General features: G+C 46.0%; 1 protein-coding gene across 1 annotated transcript; it reads left to right on the top strand.

Moving 5' to 3' along the window:
* The first annotated feature begins 6,655 nt into the window (after positions 1–6,655).
* sdhaf3 (succinate dehydrogenase complex assembly factor 3) lies at positions 6,656–12,597 on the top strand. Its single transcript, XM_056420279.1, has 2 exons — positions 6,656–6,963; positions 12,313–12,597. Exons 1-2 carry the CDS (start codon positions 6,787–6,789, stop codon positions 12,505–12,507), a joined length of 372 nt encoding a protein of 123 aa, XP_056276254.1. The 5' UTR covers positions 6,656–6,786; the 3' UTR covers positions 12,508–12,597.
* The last annotated feature ends 276 nt before the right edge of the window (positions 12,598–12,873 follow it).

A 12,873-nucleotide genomic window follows, 5' to 3' on the forward strand; every position in this document is an offset into this window, starting at 1 on the left:
CGGGTGTTTCCATAGGTGAGTAACATCAGAATCAGAATCAGAAACAGTTTTATTGCCAGGAATGTTTACACAAACGAGGAATTTTTTTTGGTGGAAGGTGCAACATTTGGACATGACAAACAAACAACAATCAACACGACAGAAAGACAACAAATAATGTGAAAGTGTTTGGGTGTGTGCTTCAAGTGGTGTGTTTTAGTTAAAAGTGTATGTTACGCGTGGCGTGTGTTTAAGTTAAAGTGCATGCAAATAAAGTGGCATGTGTGTGGAGGAGGCCTCAAGTTAAAGTGCATGTTAAAGTGACGTGTGTGGAGGAGGGAAGAAGAAGGAGGAGGGAGGAGGAGTGGGAGGAAGAGGAAGGAGCGGGAAGAAGGAGGAGAGAGGAAGGTGGAAGAAGAGGTGGTAGTCCTGGGGGTGACAGTCAGTCAGTCCCGGGTTCCATTGATGAGCCCGACCGCCGACGGGAAAAAACTTTTGGTGTGGCGGGTGGTCTTTGTCATGATGGACCGCAGCCTCCTCCCCGAGGGGAGGGACTCGAACAGGGAGTGTCCAGGGTGGGAGGGGTCAGCGACAATCTTTCTGGCCCGCTTCAGTGACCTAGAAGTGAACAGGACCTGGAGGGAAGGCAGATTGCAGCCGATAACCCTCTCGGCCGAGCGGATGATGCTCTGCAGCCTGTGCTTGTCTTTGGCCGTGGCTGCAGGGTGCCAGACGGTGATGGAGGAGCAGATGATGGACTCAACGATGGCCGTGTAGAATTGTACCATCATTCTCCCTGGCAGGTTGAATTTCCTCAGCTGCCTCAGGAAGAACATCCTCTGCTGGGCCTTCTTGGAGATGGAGCCGATGTTCAGCTCCCACTTGAGGTCCTGGGTGATGATGGAGCCCAGGAAGCGGAAGGACTCCACAGCGTCGACGGGGGAGTCACACAGGATGAGAGGCGGGTGGGGCTGCATTCCTCCTGAAATCCACAACCATCTCCACTGTCTTTAGAGCGTTGAGCTCCAGGTTGTTCTGGCTGCACCAGGTCACCAGGTGGTCCGTCTCCCACCTGTAGGCGGTCTCGTCCCCACCAGAGATGAGCCCAATGAGGGTGGTGTCATCCGCGAACTTTAGGAGCTTGACGGACTGGTGACTGGAGGTGCAGCTGTTGGTGTACAGGGAGAACAGCAGAGGGGAAAGAACACAGCCTTGGGGGGAACCTGTGCTGGTGGTCCGGGAGCCTGAGACGTGTTTCCCCAACCTCACGTGCTGCTTCCTGTCGGTCAGGAAGTCTGTGATCCACCTGCAGCTGGGAGAGCTTGTCCTGCAGCAGGGACGGGATGATTGTATTGAAAGCAGAGCTGAAGTCCACAAACAGGATCCTGGCGTAGGTTCCTGGGGAGTCCAGATGCTGGAGGATGTAGTGAAGGGCCATGTTGACTGTGTCGTCTGCAGACCTGTTGGCTCTGTAGGCGAACTGCAGGGGGTCCAGGAGTGGGTCGGTGATGGTCTTGAGGTGTGACAGGACCAAGCGTTCAAAGGACTTCATGACCACAGAGGTCAGGGCGACGGGCCTGTAGTCATTGAGTCCTGTGATCTTGGGTTTTTTGGGGACGGGGATGATGGTGGAGGCCTTGAAGCAGGCTGGAACGTGGCATGTCTCCAGGGAGGTGTTGAAGATGTCGGTGAACACCGGAGACAGCTGGTCAGCACAGTGCTTCAGGGTGGAGGGGGAGACGGAGTCCGGGCCCGCTGCTTTGCGGGGGTTCTGCTTTTTGAACAGCCTGTTGACGTCTCTCTCCAGGATGACGAGGGTCGTCGCTGAGTTGATGGAGGGTGCTCCAGAGGTGTGAGCCCTGATGGGCTGGGGGAGGGTGGGCTGATGGTCTGTGGCTTGTTGATGGGGCTGTGGGGGATTGTCTCAGGACTGCTCCATTGTCTTTCAAAGCGGCAGTAGAACTCATTGAGCCCGTCTGCCAGAAGCACATTGTTCATGGAGTGGGGTGATTTGGGCTTGTAGTTGGTGATCTGCCTGAGCCTCTCCAGACAGAAGCAGAGTCGTTTGCTGAGAGCTGCTGTTGCAGTTTCTCAGAGTACAGTCGTTTAGCATCTCTCACCGCCTTGCTAAACCTGTATTTTGACTCTGTGTACAGGTCCTTCTCCCCACTCCTGAATGCCTGGTCCTTCTGCAGTCTTATCTTCCTGAGCTCCGCTGTGAACCAGGGTTTGTCGTTGTTATAACTCACCCTGGAGCTGGATGGAATACAGCTGTCCTCACAGAAGCTGATGTAGGAAGTTACAGCCTCTGTGTACTCATCCAGGCTGTTGGTAGCAGTCCTGAAGACATCCCAGTCAGTACAGTCCAAGCACGCCCGTACATCCTCCAGAGCCTCACTGGTCCACTTCTTGAACTTCCTCACCACAGGTTTGCAGAGCTTTAGTCTCTGCCTGTATGAGGGAATCAGATGAACGATGACGTGGTCAGAGTTTCCCAGTGCAGCTCGAGGGACGGCGTGATAGGCCCTGCTGATTGTTGTGTAGCAGTGGTCCAGAATGCTCTTCTCTAGTAGGGCATTTAATTAACTGTCTATATTTAGGGAGTTCGTGGCTGAGGTTTCCTTTGTTAAAATCCCCGAGTACAATAACTAAAGAGTCCGGGAAGGTCCGCTCCACACACCGTATCTGTTCGGCGAGGGTCCGCTGTGCCTCTTGCACGTTTCCCTGCGGCGGCATGTAAACTCCGGCCAGGATGAATGAAGCGAACTCACGTGGGGAGTAGAAGGGTTTGCAGTGAATGATAAAAGATTCCAGGTCCGGCGAACAGTGCTGTAGAATCACCGTTACGTCGTTGCACCAGCCGTTGTTGAGGTAAAAGCAGATTCCTCCACCCTTTGTTTTTCCGGAGAGCTCCGTGACCCGGTCCGCTCGGAACAGCTGGAAGCCAGCGAGCTGGAGCGCAGAATCTGGTATCGATCCACTTAGCCATGATTCCGTAAAGCACAGGACGGAGGATGAGGAGAAGTCTCTGTCTCTCCCCACCAGCAGCTGGAGTTCGTCCAGTTTGTTGCACAGTGAGCGGACATTGGAGAAATATGCTCGGCAGCGCTGTACCAGATCCCCGCTTCCCTAGCCGTACAGACGCCCCTGTACGCTTGCCTCTCCGGCGTCTCACGCGTGGCGAAGGTGAGCACACCTTTTACAAAAATGTCCAGTAACTCCACAGAAGTTAAAAACGTTGGAAATAAATCCGCTGGAGTTGTTCCCCTGATGTTCATGAGCTCTTCTCTGGTGAAAGAGCTCCGGGAATCACAGCAGAAAACAGTATTTAAGACGAAAACAACAAAAAACATCGCGCACCAACGCACCGAGGCGGCCGTCCGCGGCGCCATCAGGGCGAAGCTTCATAAAACACCTGCTGACGTCAGAACCCCAGCTTAACGCAGAAGCTTCATAAACATTTCTATAGAATCATACCATCCTGATAATAATGTGTGTTCCAGTGACCTCTAGTGTGTGTTCCATGACCTCTAGTGTGTGTTCCAGTGACCTCTAGTGTGTGTTCCAGTGACCTCTGGTGTGTGTTCCAGTGACCTCTGGTGTGTGTTCCAGTGACCTCTAGTGTGTGTTCCAGTAACCTCTAGTGTGTGTTCCAGTGACCTCTAGTGTGTGTTCCAGTGACCTCTAGTGTGTGTTCCAGTGACCTCTAGTGTGTGTTCCAGTGACCTCTGGTGTGTGTTCCAGTGACCTCTAGTGTGTGTTCCAGTGACCTCTAGTGCATGTTCCAGTGACCTCTAGTGTGTATTCCAGTGACCTCTAGTGCATGTTCCAGTGACCTCTGGTGTGTATTCCAGTGACCTCTAGTGTGTATTCCAGTGACCTCTAGTGCATGTTCCAGTGACCTCTGGTGTGTATTCCAGTGACCTCTAGTGCATATTCCAGTGACCTCTAGTGTGTGTTCCAGTGACCTCTGGTGTGTGCTCCAGTGAGTGAGTCACTCTGCCTCTTCACTCGCACGCGGATGTTGTCACTGTGTGTGTGTGTGTGTGTGTGTGTTTTCAGTGTTCTAACATCTGAGGAATATGAATCCAGCATTATTGGTGGATCTGAAACAGATTTTCTTGATATCAGTTACTTGGAAAAAAAGACACAACAATTTGGGAAAATTTGCTATTTAAATTTAGATTCATGGATCCAACGAGTGATTTATGCAAAGAGACTTCTCATGCCACAATGTCCACCAGATGGTCAGAGTATGTTTAGGAGTTATCAACCGCAGGTATATTTCATTATGTTTATGATTTTGCCTTAAATGGTGTATTTATAGGTCCAACAGCTTTTAAAAATGATAATGCTGATTTAGATTTCAGTTTAGTTCAAACCAATGATATACAATGTTCTGCATCAACTGACCCGGGAGTTAAAGGCCTAATGATCATGTTTAGGGATTAAATAAATGAGTAAAGTTTATATTTGTTTGCACCTATCACAGACAAAGTGTCACAAAGTGCAGTAGAGTCAATTAAAACAATTTGCTAATAACAGGGGGCAAAACATCTCACCAGTTAAAAGAGAAAAGTACAATACGCGGTAAAAGATGGTGTTAATAAACAGAGAGGATACAAAGTAGCTCATAAAATATTTTAATTAACCAAATGCCAGTGAACACAGGAATGTTTTGAGATGGAGTTCAAACCTTCGGATGCAGGCCGTGTAGTTAAATGAATGAAATACTGTCGTGCATGTTTCTGTTTGATTGATATCAAAGCGTGTTAGAACGTGAACGTGTGCAGCAGAATAAACAATATGACCCAGGATGCTTCGACGAGGCGAACGGAGCAAACCTTCGTCTTCATCAGAGAGACTAAATGTACCGGAGAGATGACGCAACACTGACTCAGCCCGTCATCCAAACAGAACTTTGTATAAATGAATCCCCTAAAAGAGGTCGACAAATAGACAAAGCTGGTGTGTAGGAGACACCAGGCTGGACATCCCATAATAACTCATTGAAAGCTGCTCGACGAGAGCATGCACCTAAACATCAAACAGCAGTTTGTGAAGACATCGTGGAGTAAAGTTTGAGCGTGAGAGGCAATAGAAAAGCCCCAATCTCATTTATAGTACCATAATGTACAATTTAGGATGTATACTTGGCTTCTAACTCAGAATCAACACTGCAATATATTATAAATACAATAACTGACTCACAATTGGACGACTGAAAAGGAAGATGTGAATTCTTTGGATAAATTAAGCTCTAAAAGAATCAACACAAAGATTCCGGCTCAGCATCACCGGGCAGTTCTGTTGTATTTGTGAATTCATTGGGGATACAAACATTTAAAAAGTACTTTACCTTATTAAATAATTAAAATGTTATTTTTTTTAAATTCAAGTTGTGTTTGATCATTACTCTGAGCAACTCCGTTTAATGACATTCATGATGTTCTTAGTTTGAGTTGCGTTTACATATTTATTGTTGGGTGGAAAACCTGCCCAGAATTTAATTAAGTTAATGTTAATCCAATGAATTATTATTATTAAGTGTGTTTATCCGTATCCTGGCCACTCTCTTATTGTAGTGGCCATTTGTCCAATAAATCAAAAACAGACATTAATCAAGTTGCCACTGATGGCTTTGTGGTTACCAGCCAAAAGGATGCGTTTTCATTTCTCCTTTCATTCTTGATCACGCCCGATATCGTTGTGTCGGAGTGGCCTTGAATGACCTTGCGCTTTTGTTCCAGGGCTTCATGTCGGGACTCTTTTCTTGTATCATTCTTTCTTTTTGCAGGCTCTTACGTAATGTCCCCCTGGGGATGACTAAAGTCAAATATAAACTATAAACTAATCATGTTGTCATAAGTCCTCTCTGTAACAGAGTCGTGCATATGAGCTTCATCCGCCTGAGGCTCTGTTTCTGTCTGTGTTTTCATTCTTTACGATACAGATTCAGTTCTGAATATTCGCTTATAGTTCATTGAGTCACTGCCGCTCCTCTGCTGCTCCTAACAGCTGATTGGTCGCTGTGCCAGCTGGTCACGGACTGCAATCAAGCGACATGAAGCAACCTCATTTGTTCCCAAATGAAGTTAGTTTTTAAAAACTTACTTGCTTGTTAGTTTTGACGCGTGCAATAAACAGATGAAATGTCCAGTTTGTAATGTAGACGGTTATTTATTCATAAAGTTGTACGGCTTTCAACATAAACCACAATATGTGTTCCTTGTCCAAACCCATTTGTCTATTCACAAAAAATGCATGAGATAAAAACACAATGTCACATGTTCTCACCTGGCCCCAGTGCTCCTCCGGATTGTATTGGCCTCTGTCATAATTGACAGTGGCCCTACGCCCCCTAGTGGTGGGAGGTCCAACAAAGTAAAAACAAACTAAATGGCTATTGCAAGAGGAAAACACATTCAATAAACTTCATGGAATATTTCACAGCAGGCAGGAGACATAAACTCCCTCATGTGGAGTGCTAGTGTCATTCAGTGTGATGAGAAACAAAGGAAAAGATACTCTTGTGAGTGTATCATGAAACGCATATCCCTAATGCACTACACGCACATGTCCTGTGGAGCCTCCTCCAGGCCACTAGGGGGCGGTAGAGCTCCAGCATCGAGCTCGCTCCCCCGAAGAAGGAGCTTCATTTCCGTGATAAACAAGGACATGTGTTGAGTAACTCTCCTCGGTACTCAGGTGTATCCTTGAGCTCCGTGTGGCTGCTTGTGAAGACACGACGCCGGGAGGTTATCCACACACACGCCGGGAGGAGGAAGGGGACATACCGCTTCCGTCATGGCGGTGTCGGCTCACGTCTCCAAAGTCCGGTCTTTATACAAGAGGATTCTGGTCCTGCACCGGTTCCTGCCCATAGACCTGAGGGCCCTCGGGGACCAGTACGTGAAGGACGAGTTCCGGAGACACGGAGGAGCTGCTCCCGAGGAGGCGGCGGGCTTCATGGCCGAGTGGAAGGTAAACCGACCGGAGCCTCCTCGGGAGGAAGTCTCGTGACCTGAAACACTTCTCTATGAACCCGGTTCACACGATGAATAAAGGCCACCTCATACAAGATCATCATTCTAAGAGTAAAACTGTGTGTACGCGTGTGTGTGTGTGAATATATATACCTACCACGTTGATAGTCCCTATCCCCCCCCCCCTCCCTCCATGATTACCAACCTGTCCCCACATCACACTTGCACCTTAATGTTTACTTATAGACACTTGCACCTTCACTTAAATGTTTATATATATTAACATGTATACTGTATATTATATCTGCATTGCACTTTTCTTTGTATATATACTGTTCCCTTTGCACTGCTGGTCAGATGCTAACCGAGATTTCGTTGCCTCAGTAGCTGTACTGTGTGCAATGACAATAAAGTTGAATCTGATTTATATTTGTATATTTATTTATACATATATATTTATTCATGTATATTTATTTATATGTATATTGATATATTTTTTATTTATTAAATATATATATGTATTTTTAGAAAATACATATGTATGTGTGTGTATGTATATATATATACATATAAAAATGGTAGACTGTGGGCCAGTGGTTAGCAGATTCGTCTTTCAATCAGGGGGTTGGTGGTTCAATCCCCTCCCTAATCTGGCATGAAGTGTTTATTTAAATACACACACGCACACACATACACACAATCTTTTAAAGGCCGGTGTGATGTCCCCACATCGCCACATGGTGGCAGTGCAGCGCCAGTAACCACCAGGTTGGCTGCTCAGTGTCCTGATACCTCTGGTGGGTCAGAGTCTTCACTGTCACAATGTAAATATTGAAAACGTGTTATTGTTGTGTTTTATGAGTTGGTCTCATAAGACTGTCGGTGATAGTTCCGGCGTGTCCATCGAGCCCCTGCTGGTCCTCTGACCCGCCTCCCTCGCCCAGTCTGGTTCTCTGCCTCATCCACATGAAGGAGGAAGGAACACACTTCTATATTCACCCAACCTAAAGATCTAAAATATTGACTCGTCAGTTCAGGACTCACACAAATATTCACCCCTAGAGTTCTAGATGTCTCTTTTCCAACGTCAGTCTATAGGGAAATATCATTTTGGGCCCTATAAGGTGGAACCTAGAAGTTGTAATTGTAAAGAGAGGGGCCTCTTCCCGGAGGCGTGGTCATGTGTGAGCCGCCTGTGAACGACCTCCCTGAATGTTGCAGCAGAGTAATATATACGGAGCGTTACTCGCTCTGCTCTCTGCTGTATTACAGAGTGACACGCACCGCATTCAGGTGGGGAACAACCTTTGAATTAGCACAATAATCAGGGTTCGTACGGTCATGGAAAACCTGGAAAAGTCATGGAATTTTAAAATGGTCATTTCCAGGCCTGGAAAAAACTTAAATCATCAAAGTTTTGGAAAAGTCATGGAAATGTCGTTATAATCACATGTTCATTTACGCCGAGTTTGAAGTAGGTAATATGTTATTTTAAAGAAAGACGCTCAAACGCACAACATTTTCTAAATTGTTCTTGTTCATACTGAGATTTCAGTTTGGTCGTGGAAATTTGGTTTAAAGTCCTGGAAATCCACTGGTCAAAATGTGTAAGACCCTGAATAATAACCAATTCCATTGTCTTATTTTCATTGCACATGATTTTTAAAATGTTGATCTGATGTAAAAGTTATCTGGAGTCGTGTTGTTGTCGGACTCGGTGACCGTGACTACCAGGATATATTTTGGGGGGGGGGATCAGTACATTTTTAATTCGTCCTCCAGTTCCCAAAATACTCCAGAGTGTGCCAGGTGCGTTTTTATGACGCCGAGGAGGAGAGCCAATGTTTTCCGGCACAATTGCACACCGCTGGGGGGTGGAGGTAAATCTCCCATCTGCAGCCAATTAATCTAATGAAGTAGATGGTGATTGCAGATGGATTCCTGAGAGGTGCTTTTGTCATTGCCTCTCTGTGGAGCCACCGGGGGGGGTGGGAGCTAGTCACTTCCATTAGGCCTCGCCGTGGCAGGACGCGCTCCATCGGTTCCCCGGGGACGACAGGCTTTTCTCATATTTACACTCTGCATTTCAAATGGAAACTTTTCCACGCAACACTTCATACGACTAAAACCACTGGGGGCAGCGTCTGAAACACAGCGGGGCAAAACTGACCCTCAGAAAAGTAATGTTGCCCCTGATATCACGAGGAGAGGGGCAACACACGCCCCTTCATTTAGATCATTTAATGGTGGGTTTTGGGGGTTCTTTGTTTATAGGTACACACAAAATCAATAAATCTCATTTTTAATTATAAAAAACTAAGAAATAAGTTCTAATTGTTAATAGTAGTTTACATTTTTTTAATAACAATAAATAACCACAAAGAAATAAGAATAACATTAAATATGATTTTCTGACTTATTTTATCTGTTTGTTTTGTTTCTCCGTGGCTTATCTCTGTCTCCATGGAAACAGTTCTCATCTCCTTCATCCGCCATGAAGAACTGACCACTAATTCTGCTTCATACTTGTTGAGGACGTACCACAAACGTCTGAACATGTAACGCTCTCGTGTTTGGGTTCATAACATTAATATATATATATATATTCATACATGACATCACCCGTAGGCTCACACAGCTCGGTGACCTTCACCTCTAGTCTGAATGTCTCTTCAGCTCCACTAGAGCAGCAGTTAGATTCACCAACGGAGGAGCAGCTCAACTCTGATTGGCTCTCACAACTCGCCGTCGGGCCAATCATTCGCCAAAGTTGAAAAATTTCAACTTGAGGCGAAGGAGGCCCAGTTGACACTTCGCTCAATTCGCGGCAATCGCTTTGATCTACTCTCGCGAAAAATTCTCAGTGCTTTTTGTGTGAACGCAGCTTAAGATAAATCAAGTAGGAACACAAAAAATACAAACGTCCCGCCTCATATCTTCTGAAATAGCAGCTGTGTTCTCTCCTGGTCAACTGGCCAGAGCAGGGGGCGGAGCCTAATGTCCTTTATACAATCACAAAGCGTATGGAGGATAAATGCAGCGAGTCATTTTTGAAAAAATAACTGGCAACAAATATTGACCGAAGCTGAATCTCTTGTTGGATAAATAAAACATTTATAAAAAAGAAGATGCATTTTGATTAAATTAAAATAATAAACATGTATACAAAATTAAGATCAAAGCACAAATGTGATGTCTCCGCCTACATTCTAGATGTCAGGCAACTTGGGGCCAAGCTGGTGAGCCAGTCTGGGAACTGCGTGGGAAATGAGTTGCATTCCATTCATATTTATTCTCAGTTATGGTTTTAAATGATTTGGCACAATGTGCATTTAAGCTCAGCCAAGTTCACACGACCGGACCTTCAAAGGCCGGTCCTGATCCCGCTTACACGACACCACCTGCTGTCTAGTCATTTGTCAACGCAATTTGTTTTTATTGCGCACTTTAATTAAAATGTTGAGTCTTTGGGAGCTATGTGGGGTTCAGTGTCTCTGGGAGCTATGTGGGTTTCAGTGTCTCTGGGAGCTATGTGGGGTTCAGGGTCCTCCCCTGTGGTGCAGAAACACTGCCTTTAGTCCTGGTTGCCATGACCCTCAGTCCGTCAGGACCGGAGGCCGGCATGGACTTTATATTTGTTTACGTTAGATGCAAATAACTTAAGTAGATTGATCAGATCCCCATTAGCTGGTTTCCTTATGTGGTCCAATCACAGAGCTCGTTAGGAGATGCTCTAATCCCCTCAACCCAGCTTGCCCATGAGCAGAGCAGCGGATCGGCACCAACAACCCGACGCTGAGCCACAATGAGATTATGAGCACTGAGTGCTCGCCGTATAATCCATTTATCAGAGAGGCGCCATGAGAGTTCTCTGCTCCCAATGAAGCTGGGAGAGAGAGAGAGAGAGATGGGGAGAGAGGGAGAGAATGAGACGCCAATCGAATGTACACTGGACACGACTAAATCGGAAAACCCAAATATTCCTATATTTCACAAAAACGCCCCAAATTTACCAAAAGTATAATAATCCCACTCTGATGTTGACTGAGTTTCTGCCACCCTTTTTTATTCCAGGTAAATTCTCTGAACCAAAGAGGAAATCAAATCTGCGTGAATTCGGTGATGAATAAACGGTTATGGATTCAAAAGCTGCTCAGTGACGCCGGCTGTCAGGAATCCAAGAGGTGCTTCCTTTGACCCCGCCCCCTGGGCCTAGGCCCCGCCTCCCCTCCATGACTGTGTTCAGCTATTGGTGCATTCTACAACTAGATAAAAACGAGGACGTCACAGATGTCCTTGTAGGCATCACGCTCACTGCGTGCACAGCGCCGCTCACTGCGTCTTCACGAACATCGTTTTCCGAGGAGGACTCGCGGTGATGGACCGCCGTCTGCCTCCGGAGGACGGGCGCTGCACGTCGGGGCGACGCCACATCTGTCTTTGCTCTGTGGGAACATCTGTCTGATGGGGGACGGAGGTCCAGTGTTCAGACGGGCGTTGTTGGGTCCGCTACTTCTCGATCAGCGAGGTCTTGTTTTTAAAAAAAAAATAGTTTTTGCTCCTGGTTATTTAAATGTTTATTTTCATCATCTGAACATCAGAAGCCGCTTGACGTCCGACACAACGCGGCGTTTCGTCTCACGTAAACCGCCATGTTATATAACATCATGTCACGATCACAACATGTCCGCCGCGAAAAGTTATCGGAGCAAAGTTCTGTCGATTCATAATTTAACGTCTGATATTTATATAAAAACAACCCGAGCTAAAGTGGAATTGACGTTGGATAAAAAGACCAAAACCGACGGCGTGTTCGCCTGTCGACACTCAAAAGGCCTCATCAACATTTTTAAATGTCACCTTCTATTATCTTAAATAAGTCAATCGTATATGTACATTTTAATAATTTATAATAGAGACCTAATGAATGCATTCAGGTTCAGTTCTACTAGCATAATGTAGCCATACTTTTATATAAGAGGCAATATTACAAGTAGAATACAATTCTAAGAACAATAGGAACATTCAGGCTCCGGTGGCTGAAAGGGGAACTGCGGATATGAATAAATATACGACATTATGTTCAAGAAATTGAATGTCTTTTGAAGCCGCTGTAAAAATACAATTTATTAATATTACTTTCCACTTCCACCAAGCTAACGGTCTGAGTGTCAGTATCTTGGCTTCATTCTTTTTAATTATAAATGTATTATATGAGCTACAGTTGAAATATATGGTTTTAAAAGGTCAAAGGTGGACTAAACTCTCCCCTTTCTGTTGTGATTATTCTAACATTCTTGACTGGATGTGAGAGTGGAGGTGCTGACCGCTGCCCGTGCCTCCACAGGACTACAAGGACACCCTGCAGTCTCAGGTCCTGGAGGCGGCAGAAGGGCAAACCGGCTCCGTCCGTTTCGGGGCCAACCTGTCGGAGGGGAAGCTCGGCAACTTCCAGCACGACCAGATCGGCCAGCTGTACGAACTAATGCTGGAGTCCACCAAGTCCAGCAGGCAGTTCGACATCCAGAAGGAGTGCAAGTGAAGCCCGGTGGGCTCAGATCACTAATATATGACCTTTTTGAACGCTTGAGATGAGAAGCGGTACTCTTTATATTAAAAGTGCTGTGTCATAGCCGTGTGTCCCTCGTACATTAAGGTGGCACTAGTAAGTTTATTTTTATTTTTTGCATGAATACGTGTGAGTTTGTTTCAGGGCAGCGAGACGCACCCAGAGCTCCCATCAGCGACGCTTCTGTCAGCCTCGGTGCGGATGTTGTCTGGGTGAAGCTCTCGTTATCCATGTGGAAACATGACGAGTGTTGTGATCAAAGACAACTTAGAGACAGAGTTCAGACATTACAGTGACGCAAAACTCCTCTGGTTGTATAGAAGTCGTATGTGTTCAGAT

The sequence above is a fragment of the Pseudoliparis swirei genome, chromosome 1, assembly GCF_029220125.1.
Source record: "Pseudoliparis swirei isolate HS2019 ecotype Mariana Trench chromosome 1, NWPU_hadal_v1, whole genome shotgun sequence".
Taxonomy (NCBI): domain Eukaryota; kingdom Metazoa; phylum Chordata; class Actinopteri; order Perciformes; family Liparidae; genus Pseudoliparis; species Pseudoliparis swirei.

Bases quoted from the DNA above. Each gene is read 5' to 3' on its own strand.
- sdhaf3 (XM_056420279.1), top strand. From the start codon at position 6,787: ATGGCGGTGTCGGCTCACGTCTCCAAAGTCCGGTCTTTATACAAGAGG. The intron at 6,964-12,312 runs GTAAACCGACCG...GTGCCTCCACAG, and splicing joins GCTTCATGGCCGAGTGGAAG to GACTACAAGGACACCCTGCA.